Raw genomic sequence first — 26,339 nt, 5'->3', positions numbered from 1 at the left:
GGTCTCATGTCTGACCTGTGACAAGAAGGTGGTGTCCAATTTGAGCACAATGGAAGGAGCCACTGGGGTCAGTGCCAGAGTCCTTCCATACTGCTGTGGTGTGAATGCCGATAGCCAACAGGTGGAAGAGTGAGCTATCACAGCATTATGCCAGCAACCGGAAAATCAATTCCTGGAATTTGGACAGAATGGAAGAGCTCTAGGGAGATAAAAGGATACATTCTATACCCTGCTTGACTTTTGAACCTGCTGCCTGACTGTATTAGTCTTTGGAAGAATCGCCAGGTCTTGATCAACCTTCACCCCTGATCAACCAAATTCACCTTGCTTGCAAATAATATACCAGTGATTGCTGGTGCTAACAAGCACTGTATAATGAGAAAATACGGGAAAAGCCATTTCTAATAAGACATAGACAGCCATTCAGAAACATAAACACAGGGGAAGAAAACAAACAAAAAAACCTCCTGCAACAATTTTCAGTTCTTCCCCTCATCCCCCCTTTTTGGATGTTCCTTAAGAAAGCCAACACTGAAAACTGATTCTCTTAAAAAGTTGTCAGGGAAAGAAGGCTTTCACAAACACAGATTTTTATTTCTGAATATGAACACATTGCTCTATAAGGAAGATTGAATATTTTAACATAAATCTTGATCTGAATGAGAAAAAGATGTCTGTCAGGTTGGAAGGGACTTCAGGACGTCTGTAGTTCAACCTCCTGCTCAAAGTAGGGTTGATACTGAAATTCTGACCAGGTGTCTCAGGGCTTTATCCAGTTATGTCTTGAAAACCTCCAAGGACAGAGACTTTACAATGGCCCTTGACATCTTGCTCCAGTGCTTGACTGTCCCTGGTTATTTTGCTTTTCTTTCTATCAAGTCAGAACCTCCCCTGCTTTGGATAATAATCTTTGCCACATTACTGCACCGTGGACTTCAGTATAGTATCTAAGCATTACAGAATACTACCATGCACTGTCCATTAACGTGTTTTGCTTTGGTACATATAGTTATGCAAGATACCAGAGGGAAGGCAGCCTTTGGTGGCTGCAATGAATCACAGTGAACACGATTATAAATAAAAGTGTGACTGTCATTCTGAAATCTCAGAAACACCTCAGTTTCCCTGCTGAAACTCCCACACAAGTAGTGACCAGCCTCAGCTTGCTTAACTTTTGAAATCTGATAGTACCACAGACCAGGATTTTTGGCTGCCAGTTCTGCTAAGCCCTGACATAAGAAATGCTGCTGTATTTTGCACATAAATCAATAGAAACCTACAGTACAGATCTCCCAAACAACTTTGAAGTTTGCAAGTTGCTGGGAACAGCCTTTTATCTTCCTCTCTGCAGTCTTGTGTTGGCTAGACAAGAAAAACTTTAAGGATTTCATGTATGGACTTTGGGAAAGGTTTTGGGGACAAAAAGAAAGAAAGAAAATATCATGTTATGAAACACTTGGATATCTCAGTTTCCTTTTAATCATGATACATTTATCCAAGAGTTTGTGGTTGCTTTCTCTGGCTGCCAGAGGCAAGCAATGTTGTCTTATTGAAATGTTGATTTTCAGACAACTGCTGTGAACAAATACACCATTCAGACCTGAAAGTTCCCTTCTGTTGAAAGTGATCATTTGCAGACAAACTTCTCCATGCTCATTTGGTCTAGGAGCCTCATTTGAAGTCAATCAATACAGGAAGAAAATACTTGCAAGGTAGAAACATGCACCTCTTGCTACTTTTTCTTCTTTTTAACTTGAAAAGAGCAACTAACCTTCCAGAATTAAAACATGGACAACATTGACTGCTCTAAATGATTACCAGTTTTTTTCCTAAATGAGGTGGTATTTTTACTTCCTTTCAGATAAATGCATAGGAAGTACTGTAAGTGCAAAATATTTTTCCCTTAGGTGCTTTATTTTGAAATACAGTAAGCATTTGGACTTCATCTTCTGCAGTGAAAAAATCAGAGTCATAAACAATTCGAAAACTAAAATAGCCAGTGTGTGATCAGGCCACTTAAAAGTGAAATAAAAAAGTATATCGAGAATCTCTCCATTGTCCTTTTAAGACAAGATTTGGAACTAAGCATCGCATACACAGGATTCAGGTGCCTTGGGATGTTATAGGGTGAATATATTTTCCTGTTGAGAACTAAAATTCCTAAAATCTTTCACAAAGTTAAAATGTATATTCCTCAAAAAGAAAACCTTGTCTTTCACAGAAATAACCTCTTTCCAAAGCAATAAATAAATAAATAAATAGATAGATAGATAAATAAATAAATAAATAGATGGAAAATTCCTTGATAGGTCTTCATCAGCTCTGACATTCAGCCTTCATTAGTTCAAATGGCATGAGGTATGCAGTGCATACCATTGCAAACCATGAAGCCTATAATATTAACAGATTTTTTTTATTTAAAGCACAGTTATAGGAAATGCTCATTCAAATGTCAAATAAGTTAATGTAGATAAGGGGAAGACTTACAAGCACAGCAGCACCAGAGCGCCTCAAGGCCAAAACTAAATATTTGACATATATTTCATTAATAAAAATTGAAGGACAGTCAGTTTGTCCATTTCAGAGGATTCGCCATAGGATATGTTCTTCTTTTTGCTTCATCCTGTTTAATTCTATGCAGCTTCTTGCATATTGCTTGTTGCCTTAGTAGCTGAGCACCTGCCAGTAATGAAAAGATTGAAAACTATCACGTAGCTGTTTTCTCATCCTTTCTTATTCTTCTAGGTGTATCTGTGAGTGGGTGTGTGCAGAGGGATACATGCCTGTGTGAGACAGAGAGGAACAGCGATTCTTTTGGTAGGTTTGTTGCTATACTCGTGTTGCTTCTATATGGTGCAGAAAATGGTGAGATCAGGGTGGATCTTCTTTTCTAAGATGTTTATCTACAAATCAAGGACTAACTTCATATCAGCCTTTCATACATATGGTTTTCTTCTGTTCTAGTCAAGCAACAGTTTCAACTAGGAATTTAGATGGCTTTAATATATCCTGGGGCATGGTATGGAATACTTTGAGCTTAGGGATCCAGACCATGAACTCTGTTAATCTTTTCATTGCATGAGGCCCATATCAAGCATGGAACAGATCTGATGTAATTTTCTAGTAACTTGTGTTGCTAAGGATAAAAATAGAAAGATATTGATGAAGGGCCTAAATACAGTGAACTGCAATTCATTCCACTTCCTGATAATCAGATTTGTTTTAATGAGGCTTTTGGTTTTTCACTGGTGGTGTTTTTCTGAAGGGAAGAAACACAGATCTCAAATCAGGCTGCCAGAGTGAAAAAAAGGACATTAACTGGGATGTTTCCCAAAGCGATGCACTAGGAATGACCAAGCAGAGGACACAGATGCAGCTGACTTTGCTCACCAGTGCTCACCAAAAGACATCAATGCAAGTCACAGCAAAAGCAATAGACAATATGAAACAATTAGTCTGATTAGGGTTACATGGCTACTGGTAGAGCCAGGAGAACATCTCACCTCCTAGCTGCTCCTACCCCCAACAGGAGATAATGAAGTCACACACCTCCCCTCCTGATACTGCCTTGGTTTCCCTGGGAAAGAAACTCAGGTAGAAGGAGCTAGAAAGAGCCTGAGTGTCTTCTGCACAAGCTCTCTGATTTGGCAACATGCCGCAGAAGAGCATGTACCTTTTGTTCAATCTACATGCTTCCCTACGTTTTCTTTCTTGCGACTGATGGAAAGATTTTGCAGAAAGTCAGCTACTCTTGAGCTTTAACACATTAGTAGTAAAACTGCCAGAAGTCACATTATGCAAAAAAAATCCTGGAAAAAATAAATTACTTTACAATATGCATAGCTAGGCCAAATATTAAATTATAACTTAATTTCCATTTCACAGAAATAATCTCTGTATTTAGATGTACAATACGTCAGCATTTCTTAAAGAATAATCAATTTAAATCTACATCATATGGGAGAATATATTTAATTTAAAATTAAGTTAAATTTGATGTCTCAATGTTTCTGCTTTCTCCTGTTAAATCTTATCACTTGTTTGTTTGTCTGAGGGGTTATCTGGTAATAAGAGACATTCCAGAATACTTTGACAGACATATATGCTACCTAACTATGAAAAAGGATTAGTTTTACTATCTATGATATAGCATGCCCATTACACAAAGTTAGTCACTTTTTAAGGAGGCAGACCTGCCCTTCCTAGCAAGGGACCCAGCCAGTCAGACCTCAGCAACATCCCTCTAATAGGAACAGATGCACAGGGCATTTCCGTGATTCCCCTCTAGCTCCGTTAGCAAAGCAACATTCAAGGCTGCACAACTGCCTTCCTTCCTTCACTTAGCTCCACGGGCACTAGGGGTATGTTTTAGTTTTTCCATTAATTTTGCAGAAGCAGAAGGGAGAAAAGGGAGAGGCCTTTTCTTATGGTAACCTTTCCTGTTTCCAGGCTGCCTTGTTTTTCCAGGCTGCTTTAAAGGTAAATAAAATTGACAAGACACGGCTAATAAGTTGAGGACTTGGTGTTCTCATACTGGTTTTTGGGACTGTTATGAGTAAACCTTTGATGGCTTCTACTAACCTCATTATCATTGGTCAGTTAAGCCTAGCAAAAGTAACAAGCATCCATTGGGCTCTAGCCAAGATGCCTCTAATTTGAGAGTCAACAGTAACTGCTTTTGTTAAACTTCTGTGGCGTACTGCAGGTTACCTGGCTGACCTTGGCAGTTCTGGTCATTAATTCTCTCTTCCTCAATACTTTTACTCAGTATTTGTTCTGGCTCTGGTTCTGGTTCTGACACCTGTTCAGTACTTCTTGGTTCTCAAAGTGCCAAATGGTTTCTCTACACTTGGAAGCAATTCTGCAGCCATTCATTTCTCATAAGACACCATCGAGTTCTCACAGTTTGGAGATGTATTTGTGTAACTTTTAAGTGTGGCCATTGATGTGGCCATGAAAGACAATACAATTTTTTAAAATTTATTTTTTTAAAAAAATGTAATTATAAAACTATATGTTCTTTGTTTCTTTAAGAATATGCCACATATTCTATTAGGGACCTAAAATAGATTGAACCTTCTGGATTCAAGCAAGCTTGTCTCCTGCCTTTGGAAATGTGCAAATAAGGGTAGGAGAAGGGAACTGTTGCAGCTTTCAAGTTGCCTGGCAGTGGGTTATTTTGACTTGTACTTTCATGTTTTGTTCTATTTTGTGATGTACATTTCTATTACATTAAGGGAGGCTACAAGGAATAAACACATGTAATTATATCAGCATTTGCCAAAATGTAACACTCCAAAAGAAAGGAATCCAAAGTAAGCGTACCATGTAACACCTGTGCACACACAATGGAGCATGCATCTTGGAAGGTGCCTTAGGAAGTTTCTTCTTCAAGGATCAAGATAACCACCAATGACCAAAATCTGCCCATAGCCCAAAGAGGAGTGATGGGTCTGGTCACGGTGGCTGCATGGGGCTCCAAGTGCATTCCAGGGAGACAAATAACCCAATAGCCAAGGGTTAATTTGAACAATGCACTCACCTAACAGTACTGGTCAACGTCTGACTCAGGCCAAGTTTGAAAGAAACTTAAACTTCTGTTGTTGGTCTGAAATATGACTATGAGTCAATTATTTCACTCCATAAAAAGTGGACAGCCCAAGGCCCACTGAGCTCTCCTGCACAACAGTGGGCTGCACTCCAGGATCTCCCCTTGAGTAGGGACGCTTCTCAGGGTTACTCCTCGAGGTTGAGAGTATCTTTGCTGCAACAGATTCTCAGTGATTAATAGCATGCTAAACTTTGAAATCTTAGCTAAATGATAGAAAGGATTGATTGTGCACATATAATCCTTTAGATGTAAAGTGTTGACCAAGTCTGGGACTAAGTCTGGATCCAGCCATACATAAACTTGTCTCTGAGAAGGAGTTTAGAATGCAAGAGTGTCCTTTCTGAATCTCACCACCCAACAGGATGGTCTCCCTGACAGTCCTGTCTGACCCTGTCCTTTATACAGGAAACAATCAGGTGCACCTTGCCATCAAATCTTGTTAAACCACTGTCACATTTACTAGGAAATTTTGTTAAATTGCTGTTTTATATAAAAATACTGCTGCTTCTCTCTTAAGAGTGAAGTGTATCACTCATTTCCACGACAGTAGGGCTGTCTATTACCTGGCTTAAGAAGTTATCCTCAATGCTGTCCAGGACTCTCCTAGATTGCCTATAGCTTGCCCTGCTACTTTTCCAGCAGATGTTGGGGTGGTTGAAGTCCCCCAGAAGGACAAGAGCATGCAAGCACGATGCCACTTGTAGCTGGAGTAAGAGGGTTTCATCAATAGACTCCCCTTGACTGGATGGCCTGTATTAGACATCAACTACAAGGTTCACTTTGTTGCCTCAGTCTCTAATTCTTATCCATAAGCTTATCCACAAGTTGCTTGTGACTATTTTCAGACAGTTCTTCACACTCTATCTATTTTATTGATGTAGAGAGCAGCCCTTCTGCCCTGCCTTCCTGGCCTGTCCTTTCTGAACAGCTTGTAGCCATTGATAGATGCACTCCAGTTACCAACAGCTACGAGCTGGCAGGTACAACATGGTCATTTTGTCCTGTGATATAGTTGTCACAGCGTGCCAAAACCAGTCATTCCTTCATGTGTTAAAAAATAAGATGCAAAGGAGTCTGACTGTCTCCTGATGCTCTGTATATCATAAATATGAGCTCTGTATGTCAGAAGTTACAAACACAGCCCAGCCAGGAGCTTACATGTTATGGACCAGCTTCTCCGTAAAGATCAGATTCATTTGCAAACCAGTTATCACATACCTAAATAAGCACTTAACAATAATATAAATATACAGTATATAATACATGTTACATTGCAGTTGAGGGAGCAAGCTATTTAATTCCTGCCTGTGGTGCTTTGTGTCACACTGACAAATGTTTATAAAAAAAAAAAAAAAAAAAAAGATCACATTGGCACATGATAACATTCTTAAAGGGGTTTTGGCTTCAAGTAAATACTGAATATAATGAGATGTGATGAAATCATGGGAACTAACAATGATTGTCACATGGCAGAGACTCCAGGGCCTTTTGCTGATACATTCAGCTGTCAGACATTCAACCAGCCACCTGCCTTGTTTCAGCATTTTCTCTTATTTTGTCCTGACACCATAAGCATAACTTAGTTAGATACATATATTCTTGCCAAAGGAAAAAAAAAGGCTCTCAGACAGGTTTTGTTATTCCTAACTTATTTATTTTTTTTAATCTGACTAATAGAAAACAGAAAAATAAGACTGGTTGCATTGAGAATCCAGACTGCACTTGGGATTTTGGGGACTTCCAGTCTTTTTGTTTAAATATAAGTGAGAGATGGTGGTTATATTCCTGCAGTAGTTACCTATCTTAACCTTCAGATCCTGGAACAATAGCTTTTTTTTTTTTCTCCTGGCCTCTGCAGCAGATGCCTAGAGAGTTTGTGACACAGGCCTCTTATCTTCCTCAGGCAATTGTGCAAGGTACACAGAGACACCAAAGATACTTGGAAGACAACTGCAAAACTCGGGTAGATGCCAGGTTCATGAGATAGCATACCATCAATCTAGAGAGTGTCAGGAAGAGTTTGCTGGACCCAAGATATTATGAGTTAAGCATTTTAGGCTTCACTAATTAGCATTTGCTGCAATTTTACTCTAGCATCTCATTTTTGCTGGAAGTAACAGCAGCTGCTGCCTCTCCAAAGAAGCCTTCAGTCTCATGGAGAAAAATCTCAAGAGTCACTATAAAAGGAGAGAGACATTTGGTCTGCTACTAGGCCAAAATCTCAGCTCTTTATGAGGAACAGAAGAGCAAGGGATAATCCATGAATTAATCACTGCCATCAACTCTCCCCAATCATCAGGGAGGCAATGGACAACCCTCAACCTCAGAGACGTTTCACTGCTTTTTCTACAAAGTGGAGATCATTTGTGTAGTGGCAGGTATCAGATCCAATATCAGATTATTTTAAAGTCTATCACTCCTATATTGTCGCAGCATTCTCCAAACCATCAAGCTGCAACAAGGTCTTTTACCATCTCATACCAACATACTCTTCATACCAGTCCCTCTGCTGCCTTCTCCTCATCTTGCCTCATCCAGGGCACATTTCTCTCTTCCCTTCCCTCTGCTTCTTCCTCCTCTCTCTTCCTCAGCTGCTCTCTCTTCATTGGCTCTCAACCACTTAACAGAACCAGCCACAGCTGCACCTTGTCTACATCAGCCAACCCACCACCCCGAAGCCAGCCCACACTTGTATATTATCAATGCTAATTAATCCAGCTTCATTCCTCTACACTATATCACAACATATTATATAAATTTGGAACCAGCATTTAGCCATATAGCTGTACATGTTTAGAAAAGTGTCTCTGATATATCTTGAGCAATGAGACAGAAGACTAAAAGAAAGAGTAGTGCCACACTACTACTTACAATATGTACTGGTTTGGTATAAGTATCCTATGAATCAGAGTTAGGAAGTGTAACTTTACAGTGAATGTACTTATACCATGGATGAATTTGACCAATTTCATAGATATATAGTACATCCTATTGGAGCAATTAGACAAAAATTAGCAGAACTTCAAATGCAAACTACCTTGTAAAATTTTTATGAGTCTTGGCTATGACATAGAGAGTCATAAAAAATCTACAAGATACTTAATGCAGTATCTCTTAACATACCAAGAAATTTATTGAGTCACACACAGAAAAGTAGTAATGAATTAGTAAGTAGCAAGTAGTCAAGGAACTGGATAAATATTTTACTTTCTAAGAAAAAATACATTATTTATGTTAGATAAAAAAAAGAAACGCCTACAGGGAATTTTAGGGAAACCTAAGGAGAGCTTACCCTTTTAGGTAACCTCGGGTTACAGCTGAGCAACGCAGCAGCAGATTACACTCAGAATGGTTATTGGAATGAAGAAATGAAATTACTCATATAAGATTATAACATATTTCAAATTCACTATATCCAGGTGTCATTGTGGGTACCTCAGGAAAAAAAATGCTTAGAAACAGTAATGCTTACAGGTTAATGAAAGCAAAGAAGATTCCTAAAGAATCATGCACTCCTCATAAATCTTTGGAATGGTCAACTTGTTTTTGAATACTGCCTTGTACAACAGCCAAGGTATTTGAAAAAATGTGTAATGAAAACAGTAAAGTCCAAAAGAGGGCAACAAAGATAAGAAAATATGGAAATGGCTGTGTATAAGAGGGATTAGCAGATGAATAAGAGGAGGGATTTATCACAGATATGCTTCACATATTGTATTCATGAATTGTCATATATGACACAAGTCATATGCTAAATACAGGGTTTGGAAGGAAACTTTCAAAGGCTAAATTTTCCATAAATATAATTCTTCTTTCTTCTCTGTGTTGACTCTTCTCTGGAAAAGTAAGCTTTCTGAAGAGAAGGATGGATGCATCCCAGTACCTTAATTTCTACTTTCCTTGAAGAGGAAAAAGCTACAACTGCTAAAATATGCTTGTCACAAAACCTGAATCAAGAATTCCATTGATGTCACATGATCTGGTTCAGCCCATTACAAAGAGCACAGATGGGAAGTTCAGATGTGGATTAAAGCTCTTTCTGCATATTGTAATGTCTTCCCAGCATCTTTAATGAAACTCCTACTGAGATATGAACTGTGTTCCTTCTGGCCTGTTCTTCATCAGGAGTAAAATTCTGCCCTCAGACCTTATTAATGATTCTGCTGATGATACATGAGATGAAACAAAGCACAGCTTATACAACAAAACCAGCATTTACTTTTCTAGGCTAGGAGAAACATATTAAAATTGGCAATGACAGCTAGTTCAGTTAGAAAATTAACGATATGAGGCTCAAAGTACTGACTGCATATCCATGAGAGGTTTCACGTTCAAAGGGGGAACATTTGATTGAACTGAGTTTATATTTAGAAAGACAGTATCTGTTTCTTTCAAGCACTATGTTAAATTTATTTCACATTTCTTGCTTTTTTCTGCAATACTTTGCGTGCTCTTGTACATCACCTGACAAAAAAAGCCCACGAACTTTTAGAAGGCTAAAAGTACATGTTTTAAGACCTGACTGAGCAAACTGGACCATCAATAGCTGGAAATTCTAATTTCCTCTGTTTTCAACAGAATGGAAAACACTCGAATTGTTGGTGTATATTTTAGTGCTTGCAGTAGGAATCGCATTCCGGGAATGCCCACCTTTTCCTGCCTTGCAGCAGTCCTCCAGTCATGGGCAACTCAGGACGCTGCAGACCTTCTCACTAAGAAAAAGTAATTGGCTGCAAAAAATGTTGTAACATTTATTGCCTGAATTTAAGGTGCTTTTGAAAGGGAACAACAGTGTCTGTCTGCAGTTTGATCAGAACAGCAGCAATAAAAACAAAGCAATGAAAGCCCATTAATAAATTCAATCTTATTATGTTTATCCTGTCAGTTTGTGCTGCAGCTCAGTATTACTGCATCTGACAAAGCCTGAAGGTTGGCTTTACAGATTGTTTCAGACCTCAGGTACGCAACTAGCACAGATTCCCACCATAAAGCTCCTTGTATATCATTAAAAAGTGAGTTGACCAGATGTTCTAAACAAGGTGTAATGGGTTTGTCGGCTTCATTCTGGTATGGCTGTCATATGTTGTCACCTCAGGGAATGTCATGAATTTAAGTTAATCTTGAGTACATTGATCGGGAGAAGAGGTGAAGGTTGTGCTGGGCTGAAGAAATGAACACCTCAAACAATTAACTGTTGTGCAGATGTGGGTACAAACACACTCACATTATTCTGCAGTGTGCCTAGTCCTCCCAAATTAAGAAAATCCAGAACATTCAGCAGTGCCCACCAGTGGGTGATAAAGGAAAACCAAAACCATGTAGGCCAGCTGGAAGCCAGTCATGTGATGACTCTAATGTAGAAGAGCTCCTTTAAGTAGCTTAGCCATACAGCCACTTCTATCTACTATTTATTGTGAAATGTTCTTACTCCCTCAGAATAAAATAAAAAAATAGTGCCCATTAGTACGGAGTGATCTCATTATGCTTAATAGCTCCCAATGCATTCTTCTTCCAATGATTTGTCCAAACGGTTTTGAATCCTTATAAAATTTTAACACCCATAGTATCCAATGGTAGGACTTCCACAATTAATTGTATTTAACTTCTCATTTCCAGACCGCATCTTGTTGCCTGCATCTTATTTGCTTATTCTTGTGCTGACATTGTCCTTCAGAGCATCTCCTCTTCCTTACTGATATTTATGTAAGTCCTAACTCCCCCAATAAACTAAATTTTATGGCAGAATTCTAAAATTATTTCCACAATGCTCAAATCAGTGCTGAACAGAGATAACCAAGACAGTTTAATATGCTACTTGAGTGCCAGAAGTAGCACAGCAGCCTCCCTTGGCTCAGGAGGATAAATTCACCCAAATGAAGAACCACACTGACAGAATATTTTTATACAGTAGTATATAGTACTTTAAAACCATATGAGGAAAATGTGATCATATTGATCAATATTTATCAAAGATTGCTACACTATGATCAAGCCACAGCAGTGATTCTTTCTTCCCATTCACAAGAAACGCACATTCATTCCATACATTCATTGACATTGATGCCAACGTTCTGGCATCTCTGTATTAATGAATCCTGCTTGCCACAAGTGGCTGATGAAACCAATCTGGTACTCAGAGTGGGAAAGAGCTGTTGCATTGCATAGCAGCCCTGAATTATGCCACTGGGCTCAACTTTTCATGTAAGCAGCGTGCTAAGCACACATTGTGTAAGGACAGCAACAACAGACATGCACCTACCACATGCCCTAATATGCCAGATGATTCATCTCATCATGTCCACCTGAAGCACACACAAAAGTTGAGAGTAAAGAGCTTTCAAATTATTTCAATACTTTGTAACTCCTGTAAAAAAGACTAAAGAGCTCCAGGAACCATTCTTGAATGAGATTTTCCACAGGAAGGGGTAGGTAGGTTTTAGTAACCACTGTTATCATACTAAGATGGTCTCTTGTTTATAAGCTGCTGATTTGTCCTTATTCATCCTGGCAACAGACCAAGTAGAGCTCAGAATTCCAGTGGAAGAAAAATCAACTGTCCCCAGAGTAACAGCTGGGTTAGGGTGTGAATTAGTTGGCACTAGAGGAAAATACTCCAGAAACAATTTGAGATTAGTTTCACATTTCTGAAATGTCATGGGAAATTTATATAAAAAGTAAGAAATTTCAAATTTTAACCTTGTTCATGTGTGTGCAGAGCTGCAGGGAATATTCTCCAAAACTTGTGCTTTTTCGTGCTTGCCTACAGTGGAAACTATGAAGATCTGTCTTGTGCTGAGGAACAAACGAAAGGGATGCACAGGGAAGAGGAGCTGTGCTGTGAATTCTACAACCATTTTTATTTCGTTTGAAGACATACATCTTGGAATCAGTAATCAGCTTGTCCACTCGGAAACCTGTTATAGCAGGCAGTAATAAATCATTCAGGCATCCACTCAGTCATTCATTTCTTAAGTACCACTGCGTGCCATGTATCTTGAGACTGCTATGAAAGTATGCAACATAGAAAATACAGCCAAGTTATGAAAGAAACAAATCATACAGATTTCCTAATATTATAACAGTAGTGCTAAAAGTGTTCAAGGAAAAGAACACAATTCAGTATGAACCTAAAGAAATAAACCCTTGTTATCAACATGACCAAAAAGGTCGACAAAACTATAAAACATTATTTTAATATTCCTGCATGGGTTTTTCCATCTGGCAAGAAACTACAAAGAATGCACATTGAAACTGTGACACATTCAGCTTCTGCTTGATCTTATGTAGTCTCCATCTCCATAGATGGCAGTACATGTATAATGGCAATACAGGTATGTTTTCAGTGGCAGAAGGGCGCCGAGATAATAGGTCTAAATTAGGAGGAACCTCTTTAAATCAAGATGTATTTGAAACTTTGCCATTGAGCAGAGCCTTTTTAAGTTCCCACTGATATCCTCCCTCTTTAAACAGAAACCACAAAGCATAAATTACTTGCATTCGGCAACTGTCTAGCTGTTGGGGAATGCAAGTCTGAAGTGTTTTCTATTAGAGTTCTCCTTCTTCGGGTATTGCTAGCACAGAAACTATCAAATTTATGTGGTAGGGTTAGTTAGTATCTCTGGACTGGGGTTTAAGTTTTAAGATCACACACTCCTTTCCCTGTGCCTCAACAAATCAATAGCGGTTGCCACAAGGTAAGAGTAGCTTGATGCAGTAATGAAAGATAGCTGGGGTGCATATAGTTCAGTAAGAAATGTTCATTAACATGAAAGCTCATTCCAGAGCTATCTGCCTCTTGTTGATTATGCATATATTCCACACACCTGAATGAAACACACTACTGTGTATTTTTGACCAGGATCACTTATATACATAGATCATAAAAAATGGCAATGTAGTGATAATGTTTTGGGGGAAAGGGAGTTGTTTACACTGGCAGATTTTTAAAAAACGTTTTCCTGGGGAAAATGAATAATACACCCTGGATCAGCTGAAATTCAAATCTGGTTTCTAATTGAGGATTACTGTTTGTATACTTTTCATACATGGAAATTAATACCCTACTATCACAACAGCATACATATTATGAAGACATTAAATAGTGTTATTCTTCTATCACGTTTTAAGAGAAGATGGAAAAAAAGCTATTTTCTAAATAGAAAGATAAAACATTTCCCATTCAGAACACAGATCCTGATTCTTGGCATCTATCAAAAGAAAAATCTTTAGTGGAGAATCTTTTAAAAAAGTTTGTAAAACATTCACATTGTGTGATAACAAAACTGTGCAGGTGCACCCATGAGCGGACAGCTCTCAAGCTTTTCCAAATGAATCAGCATTAAGATAACTTTTTCTCACAGTAATATTGGACCCCAAGAATAACTCACCTGACTTTTGTTTTCCATCCTTTTCACCAATGTATTTGTTTTGCCTGTTAGGTAGATTCTAAATATACCAACACCACCACATACAACATTGTGACTACCGGACAAACTGAGCAATAAAAGGAAAATGAGATTTATGTTACACCATTTACTGTTATTATGGAACAAAGAGGCATTACCATGATACTTGTTATTAACTTAGACGTTCAGAGATTGCTTTGCATGTCCCCAAGCTGTGCACCTCCCTCCACAAGAACACTGCAACTTCTATTCTTATTTGCATGTCACACGATTGTACAGATTAACATAACACAGACTGGTATGAATATCGGCTCTCACTGAAAGTCTATGAACTAGAAAGACTGGTTCTGGAAAAAATAACAGTCAATCCACAGAAGAATTCATGGCATAAATATATCAACCAGGAATGCTTGTGAGGAAAACAAAAATTCCTTGAATATTTAAGCAAACCTAAACTTTCTATACCTGTTGTGGAATGGTTGAACAACCTGACAGAAAGAAGAATTAAATTTGTACCTCTGCGTACTAGTCATACACAACAGGCATCAAAGTATTACTTACAGCTAGAGAATATCAGAGGACATGAGTGTTCATCCATTGGGAAATTGTGCAGCTGCAGCTGGCACTCAGCATTGATGGTAAGCCTATGGAGAAACCAAGCATTTGTTACTGCACATCAGCACAATGAACAGTCAGAGGAAAAGGCAGGGTAACTGTAGGTATCATGCAAGAGCGCTTTGACATGCATAAGCAAGGCCTGAAAGGAAAGGACTGTATTTGCAGATTGTTTATTGGTTATTTAGAATTGATCCAAAACAATAATAATTATGTAAATTCACAAAAAATTTCAGGCACATCATTACGAATTTCTTGATCCCAAGAAATCTGCACATATCCTTTTCTCTAGACAATTCATCACTGAAGGACATGGGATGGGAACAACTATTCTTTAGAAAAACAACAGGAATACTGCTGATGTGGTGGTATGTGATTCCACTAAATTAAAACCTCATAAAGAATATGGAATAGTCTCCAAATTTACTTATAGTGTGAACTTAAAATTCTTTCAATCATTTTAGGCTGTTTCTCAAAAACTCAATAAATCTCAGCTGTACAGATGTAAAAATGAGATCAGCAAAAATCTCTTCAGCCCCACTTGAAAGCTTATTTTACATGATATCCGTAACACAACGGACACTATGAATGGAGCTGATTTTAAAATTACTGTTAAAACCAGATAATCTTCAATCTGCTAACTTAGAAAGTAAATCTATTTACCCAGGTAGATTGCTAGTTATTACACAGTCTTTTTCAAGAAACAGACTTTACATTAATTGCATGCCTGAATTTATGGAGAAAGCATAGGGCACAAGGGTTTTTGTTGGCTTCTTTTCTTTTTTTTAAACCAATTCAAAAGCTAACAGACTGGATGGGGAAAGATTTGTGTCTCAGACTTAGGATAGCAGAGAAAACCTCTGTCTTGGAGAAGGTCACTTGTGAGGAACTTAACTTTTTTAGAACTGACACTAGAAAAGGATTTGCAGTATTACAGTGCAGAGGAATTATAGAGGATTGAAGGCAGGTTAGTTAACATTGATAATATACAGCTGTGGGCTGGCTTCAGGGGCGGTGGGTTGGCTGATGTAGATAAGGTGCAGCTGTGGCTGGTTCCTGCTAAGTAGTTAAATAGCTCTAAGGGAGATGGAAGAGGAGTACTGGGTGAAGACAGACTTGGAAGAAGTAGAGGGAGGTGAGAGAGCACCCCAGATGTAGGAGAGGCCATGGGAGAAGAAGAAGGCCTAGATGAGGAAAGGCTGGCTGGAAGAGGAACCCAGGAAGGAATACTCTGGACACAGCAGAGGCAAGAAGTAGGGTGAATTGGCCTGAAGAGGCTGAAGAAACAGCACGGACAGTAGATGAACCGTTGAAACCTTGTGGGGGTTGGTGGCTGTGCTGGGGCAAGGTGTGGGAACTACTTATTGAAGTTAACCTGGTATGTGATGGTAAAAGCCTTGTTGCAGCTGGCTAGTTCTGCTAGTGCTGTGATGTTACAGTAGGAGTGTATTCACACCCAAAAGTGGGAAGGGAATGGAAAGGTATGGAGCATGACTGAACCTTGTACAATTTCTCCTGAATGCAGAACACTCAACACCTGACAGTAGCAGGGCATACAGTTGTTACTGCTTCCGTGCCATACCAATTCTGACACTTAAGTCAGATAAATTGGTTTTGAATTACATGGTGTTATCAGTGAACAATGATCACTAACAGCTCCTCTTAAGTAAAAAAAGAGGCTGATCTGAGTAGGTGAAAAAGACTCAAAACATTTTTCACAAACTAAAAATGCTCACCCAAACAATCCACTGGGGCAAGTATCACCCACCCCCACCCCCTTTTTTTTTTAGCTGTTTCAGGCAAATTTTGCAGTTCATACAACAAATTACTTCTTTAGTGATAGGTATGTAAGCCTAAATACTAGTAGGTAGATAATTAACTGTAATACTGCAACAGCGCTTAATTGCAAAACAAAGCAGAAAACAAACAAACAAAAAAACACAACCAAGAGGGTACTGGAGTTGACATCCTAATAACTGATGTCTTTAGCTAAAGGCTACTAAAATAAGCAAGAGCTTTTCATGATGGAGCAAGCCTAAGAAGGGAAGGGCACTAAAAATATCAGTAGCTTTTCCAGCTGTTTAATTCCTTTCTTATTTTTTGCCGAAGACTTTCTCTTGGAGTGCAACTGCAAGTATGATCAAAACTTAAGGTTGCACTGAGAGGGCTGAACACAATCACTGAAGAAAATGTAGCATGAAAGGGGTAGTTCTGAAACAGTTTGCCATATGGAATACAGCTTATGGCAGAACTCCCTTCTGAGCAATTCATCTCTTCCATAAGTAAACACATTTTTCATTTTCACAGGCTTTTTTAATGCAAATATAGACAGTATTTCTGATACCATCCAGTTGATGGTATCATATAGATTAGAAAAACACTAAAAGCCTTTCCTCCAGCAATTTACCCTTGTGATGCAATGTGACAGACTATCTTTCAGCATGACTTATTTGAAGAATCAAGTATTGACATTAGCATAAATCTAGAAATACTTTATCTAGCCCTGCTGATATCTATCGCTGATCTATCTCTGATCAAAAAGGTTTCTGACAGGTTTTATGGGACTACATGCTCCTAATTTTATTACAGCACTAAAAAGCTCAGCTTCTACAATTCAGACAGACCCATTTCCAGTTCTCCAGGTCTCTTTTTTAGAAAGACAAGACTTTGTTTTTTAAACTCAGCACTACTTACGCCTGAATACTTCGGTATTTGTCAAGCATGTTTAGGCAAGCATCAGGAAGAAAACAGCAGAGGAGAATGAAGATACCATTGAAAATTACTACTACTACGCCAGAGGCAGGAAAAGCTTTCAGCTCTGCATCTTGCCGAGTGCTTACCTGAGGGTGTACAAGATCTTGCCATCATTCCATATGCGGAGGAGCTGGTTGGGGGTGGTGATCCAGTGAGCCTCCGCGGTCTTTGAGTTACGAAAAATTGTGTCTGGGATCCAGATCAAGCCCACCATGTTGCTGTTCAGAGTCAGTATTTTCATGGTGCTGTTGAAGCGAAGACGGCTATCTGTCCACGTCTGGGCAAAAAATATATCAATTTGATATTCCTGCAATGAAAGCATGATAAACAAATTAAAATCAGTTCCACACTTCCCACTACTATTTGGTGTTTGGTAAGGTCTGTCCAGGTGTAGAGCATCAGAATACATTCAGGCCAATGGAGCTATGTTTTCCTTTTTTACTGCCTAAGAAAAAAATTTCCCCCCTCTAACTACTTTGGAAAACAGGCCAAACATTGCACTTGCCTTGGTCTTGTGCCATAACAATTTCTGCACTAGCACATTCTATTGTCTCTGAAAAGTCACAGCTGCAAGGTACAATTTGCTGACACTTTTTTGTTGTAGGGCAGACTGATTAAAGAGGTGTGAGAGATGAACAGGAGCAACACGTGTAAGCTGGAGAATGGTAAATTCCCCTGATTATGGTAGTGCCTTTTGGGGTGGTGTTTGTGTAAATTCAGTAAATTAATTATTCTCTTTGTTAGCAGTTGTTCAGCTACCCTTCTTCAGGCCACACTACAGCAGAACCAAAAAGGCATGTTCGTGCTTCTTTATGGACACCTCGTACCCCAAATGCTAAGAGCTGAGCAGTCAGTAGCTTACCACCCTGAATATGCTAATACCATAATTTACATGAATCTCATCCTTTCTTTCACTCCATCTTTACTGTTGTGTTTCTGTACTGTGTTTCTGTATGTAAGCGATCCTAGCAGGTATAACTGCAGAAATTAAAATACACATGGACAAACAGACAAAATTTTATAGGTGAACATACAAACATACTGATTTATGCATTTCATACCCCATGGAAGAAACTGTAAAACTCCATATTTGAATTGTGAACTACAGCCACTGGAGGCTGGGGAAGGACATGTTTGATTTGCTTATGTTTCTCTTTCTCTTTCCAGGCTACTTCACCTGTGAACCCTGTAGAAACAGCCATCTGATTGTATCAAGAAAGACCCTCTTAGTATCACAGAGTTGTGTGTCCCATGACAGGGACAGTGTTTGCTGATATGACACAAAGCATATGCTCTACAATGCAGGCTAATACAGCAGGATAATACAGAGGAAAACATCTTCTTAGGTCCCCGCATAAATACACTCTTGGTGCATCTGAACAAAGGAGAATTTAGACTGTGAGGAAAAGTCTGGTATATCTTTGCTTTTGACCACTCTGAACTTGCTTTTATTACATTTTTGTTTGTCTAAGTTTTAGAAGTTTTTAAACGGAAGGTGTAAAAAAGAAATGCTATTGTACAAACAGTGTTGTGGTGGGGTTTTTTTTGTTGTTTATAGATAGTTAGAAGAGCTCGTAGACTAAACTGAGGACAGCAATTTTGCTAAGAGCCATCTGGTTCTCCTGTGCTATTACATTTTTGGCAGGCCATTCTTCCAAAGCTGATGTTATAACACCAGGAAACCCAATTCACTGACACTGTAATTCTAGTGCAAAACACACTCTGGGCCTCTCATCTCTAGATGGTAAATGATCAATAGGTGCATAAGTAGGACTAGCATGTATCTAAATGCCAGGTAATAGATCACCTTAGGAATTAAAGCCTAGCCACCAAAGGCATTAAGGACAATTTTTCTTCATAGCCTATCTCACCACTGTTTTTCATTGCATTATTAGGCTTATTTTTTCAAGGAAGCTGACAGATTTGAATCCGAAGAGACTTCTTTTTTCATCTCGATGAGCACAAAGTTGCACATCTCCACACACTTAAAGGATGCAATGTAATGTACACAACATTACCCTTATTATTCAAAAAAGGACAGCCTTAATTCACCAGGTTTAAGATGGTAGACTGCTAATCTTTTTGTTTACAATCAACTCTGTATCATTTTAGCCCTTGAAAGTCCTGTGACAAGAGTTTGGCAATTCAGCTTCTGTAGAGAGGAATATGCCAGACATGGCTATAGGTTTCTCCAAATGCTGACTGAGTTGCTTTTTTAGCTCACATGTCAGAATCAGTATTTATAGAATCAAAGACCATTTGTATACAGCTGGCTAATGACAGTGCTGTCTTTTTACAGGACAAGTTTTTGCATGATAGTCATATTTGAGGTTATTTTATATGAATGCTTTATTTTTACTAAATTTAAGGGCAGCCATAATTCTCTTCTAGTATATTGTACATATTTAATGATATTTAGGATTTCTACCCCAGCAAAGGAAAGAAAGACCTTGAGCTCCACAATACAGTGTCCTGAGAGGATACTGCAGCTAGATCTGAGCAAAGTGGGCACCAAGAGCAGTATAGATGTATCATGTTTCCGTCCAGGTAAACTCTGGCTGGGAAACAGATTACATTAGCCTAGAAGTAGGGCCATGCCAACACCGCTGTCCAACTACCATTTTGAATCTCCTTTACTCATTACTGCAACTAGAACACACCAGAAAATTATCATTATTCAAAATATCTCTGCAATGGGCCACTGTAACTCCATTCACCTTAATGAAAACATTTCAATTCAAATCAAATGGTTCACTGATCTTCTGAGTTATTGAGTTCTTTACAAAATGCATTTTTCTTTTTGTAAACTGAGGTCATAGAAAGAAAAGTAACATTTTAAAAAGAAAACTCCATCAAAGTTGTTTGAAATTAGTTGCATTGACTTTTTCAACACTTTAGCATTATGTTTTTAATGTTAAGTGTTTACAATGTTCAGGCAGAATCTATAAACTACAAAACAGAATCTTCGCAGTAAAAATAAATGCACATTTCCATTTAATATCTGAATTGCAATTTTGTCTTTTTTATTATGTCCATTAATCCTTTTTAGAAGTGAATATTAGATCAGTACATCCTTTACATTAATCTTTGGGATTGCTTCAGTCTTCAACCAAGCAGATAAAGGGGTATGTTATTCATATAGTCACTACTAGGAAGGGGCAGAGGTCACTTTTGAAACTGGAACTCAGTTCTTCACTTCTAATGGAGCTAAGGCTGTGCACTCTTTGGGAAAATTACCTTTATCTTCACTGACAACAGGCACACAGTTCCCAGTGAAGTCAACGGCTTCCGTATACTGCTTTGCACAACACTAGTACAGTGATGTCCAACACACAGCATCCAAAAAAGAAACTGCCAGAAGAAAGGTTTCTGTGTTGGTCTCATATACAGGTCAATATAATATAAGAAAGGAATCTTTTTCATTTGCTAGCTAATATCTGCAATTTTAGATCCTTATGAAATGTAATGGTTGCACTTAGAGATTTCAGGCAGGACATCAGGTTTCAGAGAAATGATGCTCAGATGAAGCAACTTCCTACAACTCTAATAATGTTCTTTATGTTCTGTTCTTACCACTGCACCAAAATGTTAATTACTGAATCTTTCTTTACCTTTTTATTGTTTGGCAGCAACCAGTGACTACTATAATGGACACAGGAAGAAATAAAAACAAGTCTTTCACTAAAACTTCTTCCCAGCAGCAGAAAGGTGAAACTATGTTCTCCATGAAATGACACCAAGGTTACACACAGTAAAGTGTTTTGTCACTAAGTCTTCTTGTCTTACAGGCACCTCATTTGCCATGCTACCAAAACAGACCGGAGATTTTTCCAACTTATACCGCATATTCACACTGTGCCTGGATGGGTTATCTAAAGCTGAGCTCCAGAGCACCCACAGTTCTGACAAGATATTCTCCTTGAGAAGGGCCAACCCTAAGAGAAAAAATAGGTCTATATATGAAGGGAAATTCTAGGGAAATCCTATTTCCTTTAGTGCATCACATATTTCTGATATAATATTAATTTTCTCTGATGCAAAATTCAGTTATAAACTTGAAGGGATTGATAGAAAAATAATTTATTATGATTTTAATGTATTTCATTGTTTGCCTTTAAAAATAAATTCATAAATTAAGTTACATGTTAAATTCCCCACACTTAAAAACTTCATCGAAATGGCATCTGTTTGAGTATTCCACAACCTGTCCAAGTCTGATGACATATGGAAAAAGTTTTTCAAATTTTAAGAAATTGAAAGAGTAAGAATGCAAAACTAGAATAAGAATGTTTCCCAGCTGAAGACTCCTGACATACACAAGTACTCAGCTGAATCTCTAACTACATAAAATCAGGCCTTTTAGGAAATTTTCAATTACCAATAGTTTTTACTGTTTCTGGAAAGACTAACACTTTTCAGTAAAATGAAATCAGCTTATTTGTCTTTTGTTTGATCACATGAAAATATAAAGCTTTGCTCCTAGTAGCTAATGTGTACCTCTGGAAGGTCTTTGTTTTCTTTTTTTCCTCCAACGATGGCTAGCTTATGACCAAACAATTTGTCATCAGTTCTTTTTTGCAGCTCCCCTTAAATGAATATCTTATCATGTAAAAAAGACAGTTTGTTCTACTTGCAAGAAATTCTTAGTACAATCTGAAAATAAGAAGTAACATTCTGGCACTGAAAACCTCTCTATCACCTCTAATAAGGTTATCTTTGAAAACGGGATTTTAAAATTGGTGCTTGACAATGCTCACTTAGCTTCCAAAAGTCACTTCCAAACTCAAGAAAACAGACTATGGTCCTTTTACCTGTACAGTAAGTGAGTAATTGTCCCATGGAGAACATTTCTTCTTATTTAAATTTTATAAAGCTCTCCTTGAAATCTGAAAATTTTGCTGAGAAAAATGACTGAATGAGATGAGGAAAAGTGGCCATTTTTTTTTTTCTAAATCAAATGATGATTTAATTAGTATTTTTCTGTTTTGCAGTTATGTGCAGAGCAATAAGCTGGAGACAATTTTTCTTTTTTACTTTCTATTGATTTGTGGACAGGGTGACATAACCCAGAATTAACAACAGTATTAGCTGCAGATAACTGTCGGTGTTCCAACTACTTGATTTTACCATATTTTTTACATTTTCAAATATTCCTAATGTAGTTTCATTAGTGCCTTGAAAATAATCAAACCAGCAGTGAATTAGCTGCCCTTGAACTGTGTAGGAATGATTAATGATTGGGAACACCTTGAAAGTGCAGTTGTTTGAGGTATCTGTAGTCACAGAGAAAAATGCATGCTTTTCATCCAAGCCTTTCATTGTTTTCTCAGTTAAAAAGGGAGGTAACAAGCTGTTGGCAATACACGAAGCTTTTCTCCTACCATGATGTATCATTTTAGCTGTGGGTTAGTCCTGGAAAACGCTATTTAATTGGCTGTCACAGTTGGGTGGTTTGTTTGAATGACTATGGATAATAGTATGGAATGCCTTTGTTGCTTCTGCTGCAGCCTTCTCATTTTCTGCATTTTCACAATCCTTCACAACAACAGTAACAACAACAACAATGTTAAGAGTCTTGTCCTTGGAAAAAATGCAAGAATTTCTTTATTATACTTTCCAGGTTCTTACTATTGCCTACCAGACAATGCACCATCACCTCAAGACTCCATTTTTCTATACTTAGGAAGCTTTGGGTAACTATTGCTATCTTTTCTGATTAATTCAGAATTGTTTCTCAAATTTGTCCAAAATGTTATTTTTTTTCATTGTGGAGCCTACATCTTGAGTGTTGATGGAGTGATACTGTGTTTGTTTAAAGCTGTTACCCTGATTTGTTTGAAGCTGGCACTCAGTCAACTAGAAATACCTAAACAGAGTTCAGTTTAGATTATGATCACTCTGTGCCCTCCACACCCCTTGTATACCTCACCAAAACACCACAAACACTGTTCCCATAAGCTTGAAACTGGTCTAATAAACTGTATAAGAGACAAAATCTCCTTTAGTTACCAAAAGGCTTGACTTCACCAAAGTGGGCGGTCCTATTTGTAAGTCTTAAACACCCAGAAATGCTCTTTCTATATGCCCTTGCCATGCTTGGATTAAAAAGTACAAAATGAAGGTTTTGAGATATTGTGTTTTGATAGGGAATGTCCCAAATATTAAAGTGACACCTGTGACATCTGTTTATTTAGCCTGCAATTTGGTGCTTTTGAAGAACATCCAAAGAAGGTAACCTTTTCAGAGTTTGAAGTTCATTTTCAACAAAATAATATTTTTTCCAGCACAGCTCACTGCTGAAAGGAAAGTTTAATCAACAACTGAACTGCCAAAGATTACCCTGCAAGGGGCTCTCTGATTGATTCAGCTGTCCCTTTAGTTGTGTGATAAATGAAAGAAAAATGCTCCCCAAAATATGAGATGAGGGGTTTCCTCTTCATGAACCAGAATATTCACACACCTGATATCAAAACACCAGGAGTAGTTTTGGAGAGAACAGCCCACCCTTAGCTTCCTTGATTCATCATATCTTACCCTGGATAAGTAGGCTAGAAAGAGAAAAGAATTGTCCTTTGTCTGGTGGAACATCATCTGAACAGGCTTTTGATCATTTTGATCTGAGGTACAGGCCATGCTCATGACTAGTTTTGATCTTGATGGAAATAAATACTCCTCCAGCAATTGCTGCATGATGTGTGCTGGCTGCTCCCCAGATTGCATGGTGCGTAGATTATAAAAAGCTAGGAATTAAGGAAATTCCAGGAGGGCCCTGGGAGGTTTAAAACATAAAAGCTTAGCATTACTCTGTGGCAGGTACTAGTTGGTTTTGCATCCTGTGTACAACTTGCGTTCTAGTTTCAAAAATTGGTAAAAAACTCTCACATATTCCGTGGGAAGAAACCGAAAGATGTAGAATGGCCTACTGTTTTCCAGTGAAGCCATTTTGAATCCTACACACTCTCATTTTGTGGAAATAATGCAGAAAGAAATAAATGAAGTCTGCTAGAGAAAACCTGGTAAAATAAAGAGTGTACTTCATATGCAGTGCATATTCAAAACTCCTGCGGTATCACCAAGACAAACACAAGCCTTCTGTGAGGACAGTAATTCTCACATGGGTGTCCTGAAAGTTTGCTATGCTTTCAGCACAGCCTGGGCTGAGTGGAGCAGCACCATGAGTGCCTGTAACTCTCCCTGAAGTCTCTCTGCCAGCCTGGAGCTTCCCGCTTTCAGAAGCTGCTCAGAAGCTGGATGGGGGGTATTTACTTCACACTACATACAACACTGGGGTTTGGGGCCTAAGGAATGGCATAACATGGCTCACTTTCCCATTCTCCAACTGCCTCCTTCGTTTCCACTTTCCATGCTCCTGCTCCACCTCAGCTCCTACCCTTACTCCTAATAGTCTCTCAGAGGTGGAAACGCTCAGGAAACAATTCCCAGTTTCTGAGCTTTTTTCTTTTATTAATCTGAGTTTCTCTTTCCCAGCAGCATTAAGCCTGTACCTTCAAAAGACCCCAAAAATAAATACACAAACCAAAACACAGAGTGATTATGTTTACAGTGGTAACAAAATATATACTTTTGAAAACTTTGCAAACTGTTTTCTCTTTGGAAATTCTTTAAACAACTTTCTCTTTCATGAGAATTTCTTTGATACTTCCATGAAGTTACAAGCACGATGGTTACAGGGAGGAAATACAATGAAAGAAGAAAAGTCAACATTGAGATTGTCACCACAGATATAATGGTTATTCAGGTTAACACCGGCAAAATATTTCAGCAAGCAGTCACAATTGTCTCCATAGCTGAATGCTTCGAATCAAAATAAAAAAAAGCTCTTCTCATCATGGTCTCAGCGGGAGTCTCAGAGCAAGGAGGATGGAAACTCGCCTTTTTCACTATGGTGTTTCACCCTGGCTGCTTTAGGAGATTATTTCACTGATTTCTTGCTATTATAAAGAGTAGAAAGACAGCTAACCTCGCACTAAAAACAAAACAGGCAATTATCATGTAGCATTTCCTTTCCCTGAGAAAACATTTATCTGTCTTACTGTGTCTGTTTTGGCTCCTTGGAGACTAGCTCCAGTCCTGCCATATTCTAGATAAATTCTTACACTCAGATAAAGTAAGGGCTAGAGATGTTTGTTTCAGCCCATCCCTTGAGATCCTTTCATGCCTCCTCCTCACTGATGGATTATCTCTCCTGGTTTGATCAACCATTCCATAATCAGAAACACAGCATGAAATTAGGAAAAAATACAGCTAATTTTAGAAAAACAGATGTAGATCTATTCTCTTCCCATCCCTTTTGGTGGAAGACTATTAATTCTTGCTGAATATTGCTGCTTCGCATTTCTTTCAGGACTCTTCCATTAGCTTGTGTTGGCTTCTGTTTCTTAGAGCATTCCTAAAGACATCGCAATTGTTATGGCTGTGCCACAACTGCACTTCCACAGCTTCTTCTCTTGATGGGTCAAGAGGGCTAGGGTTCATGTCCTGTTGCAGACAGAGTTGATGAGGAGCTCTGTCTTAGATGAGCTATACTCTTAAGAACTATGTGCTCTTAAATTGGGCCACTTTAGAAAAAGGGATGTCCAAAGCATGCAAGGAAGTCACAGGGGAAGTAGAGGTGTGTGATACATGGCCGTGGGCAGACTTCTGATCACTGTTTCTGGTGGGCAATGTAACTCAAAATGCTAATCACAATGGTTACTCCTAAAGAGATTATGAGATTGCTGCTGGAAGAAACAATGTTGATGGGATTGACAGAGAAAGTACAGTGCCCACTGATCTGTAATTTAAGGCTTTACTAAAACAGCAGGCAGGTTGGGTTTTATCTGTGAGACACAGAGACTGACTGATTGAGGGAGAGATATTCTAAATGCATTATTCGATGTGGTATGAAACCAAGGCTGCTAATCTGTGAATTCGGCAAAACAAACGTGCAAGGA

At 38.4% G+C, this 26,339-nt stretch overlaps 1 protein-coding gene across 1 annotated transcript in view; it reads right to left on the bottom strand.

Moving 5' to 3' along the window:
• The window catches only part of LOC130144591 (gamma-aminobutyric acid receptor subunit gamma-3), a 154,543-nt gene extending 136,874 nt beyond the window's left edge, over positions 1–17,669 (bottom strand). Inside the window, exons 1-2 of the mRNA XM_056328547.1 lie at positions 17,472–17,669; positions 14,578–14,660 (exon numbers count right to left, since the gene is read on the bottom strand). Coding sequence (XP_056184522.1) covers positions 14,578–14,660; positions 17,472–17,626 — 238 coding nt within the window. The 5' untranslated portion in view covers positions 17,627–17,669. The remainder of the gene's footprint in view (positions 1–14,577; positions 14,661–17,471) is intronic.
• Positions 17,670–26,339: the final 8,670 nt, after the last annotated feature.

The sequence above is a fragment of the Falco biarmicus genome, chromosome 2, assembly GCF_023638135.1.
Source record: "Falco biarmicus isolate bFalBia1 chromosome 2, bFalBia1.pri, whole genome shotgun sequence".
Classification (NCBI taxonomy): domain Eukaryota; kingdom Metazoa; phylum Chordata; class Aves; order Falconiformes; family Falconidae; genus Falco; species Falco biarmicus.
Note: the sequence above shows the minus strand (reverse complement) of the source record. Positions and strands in the feature narration are given on the sequence as shown.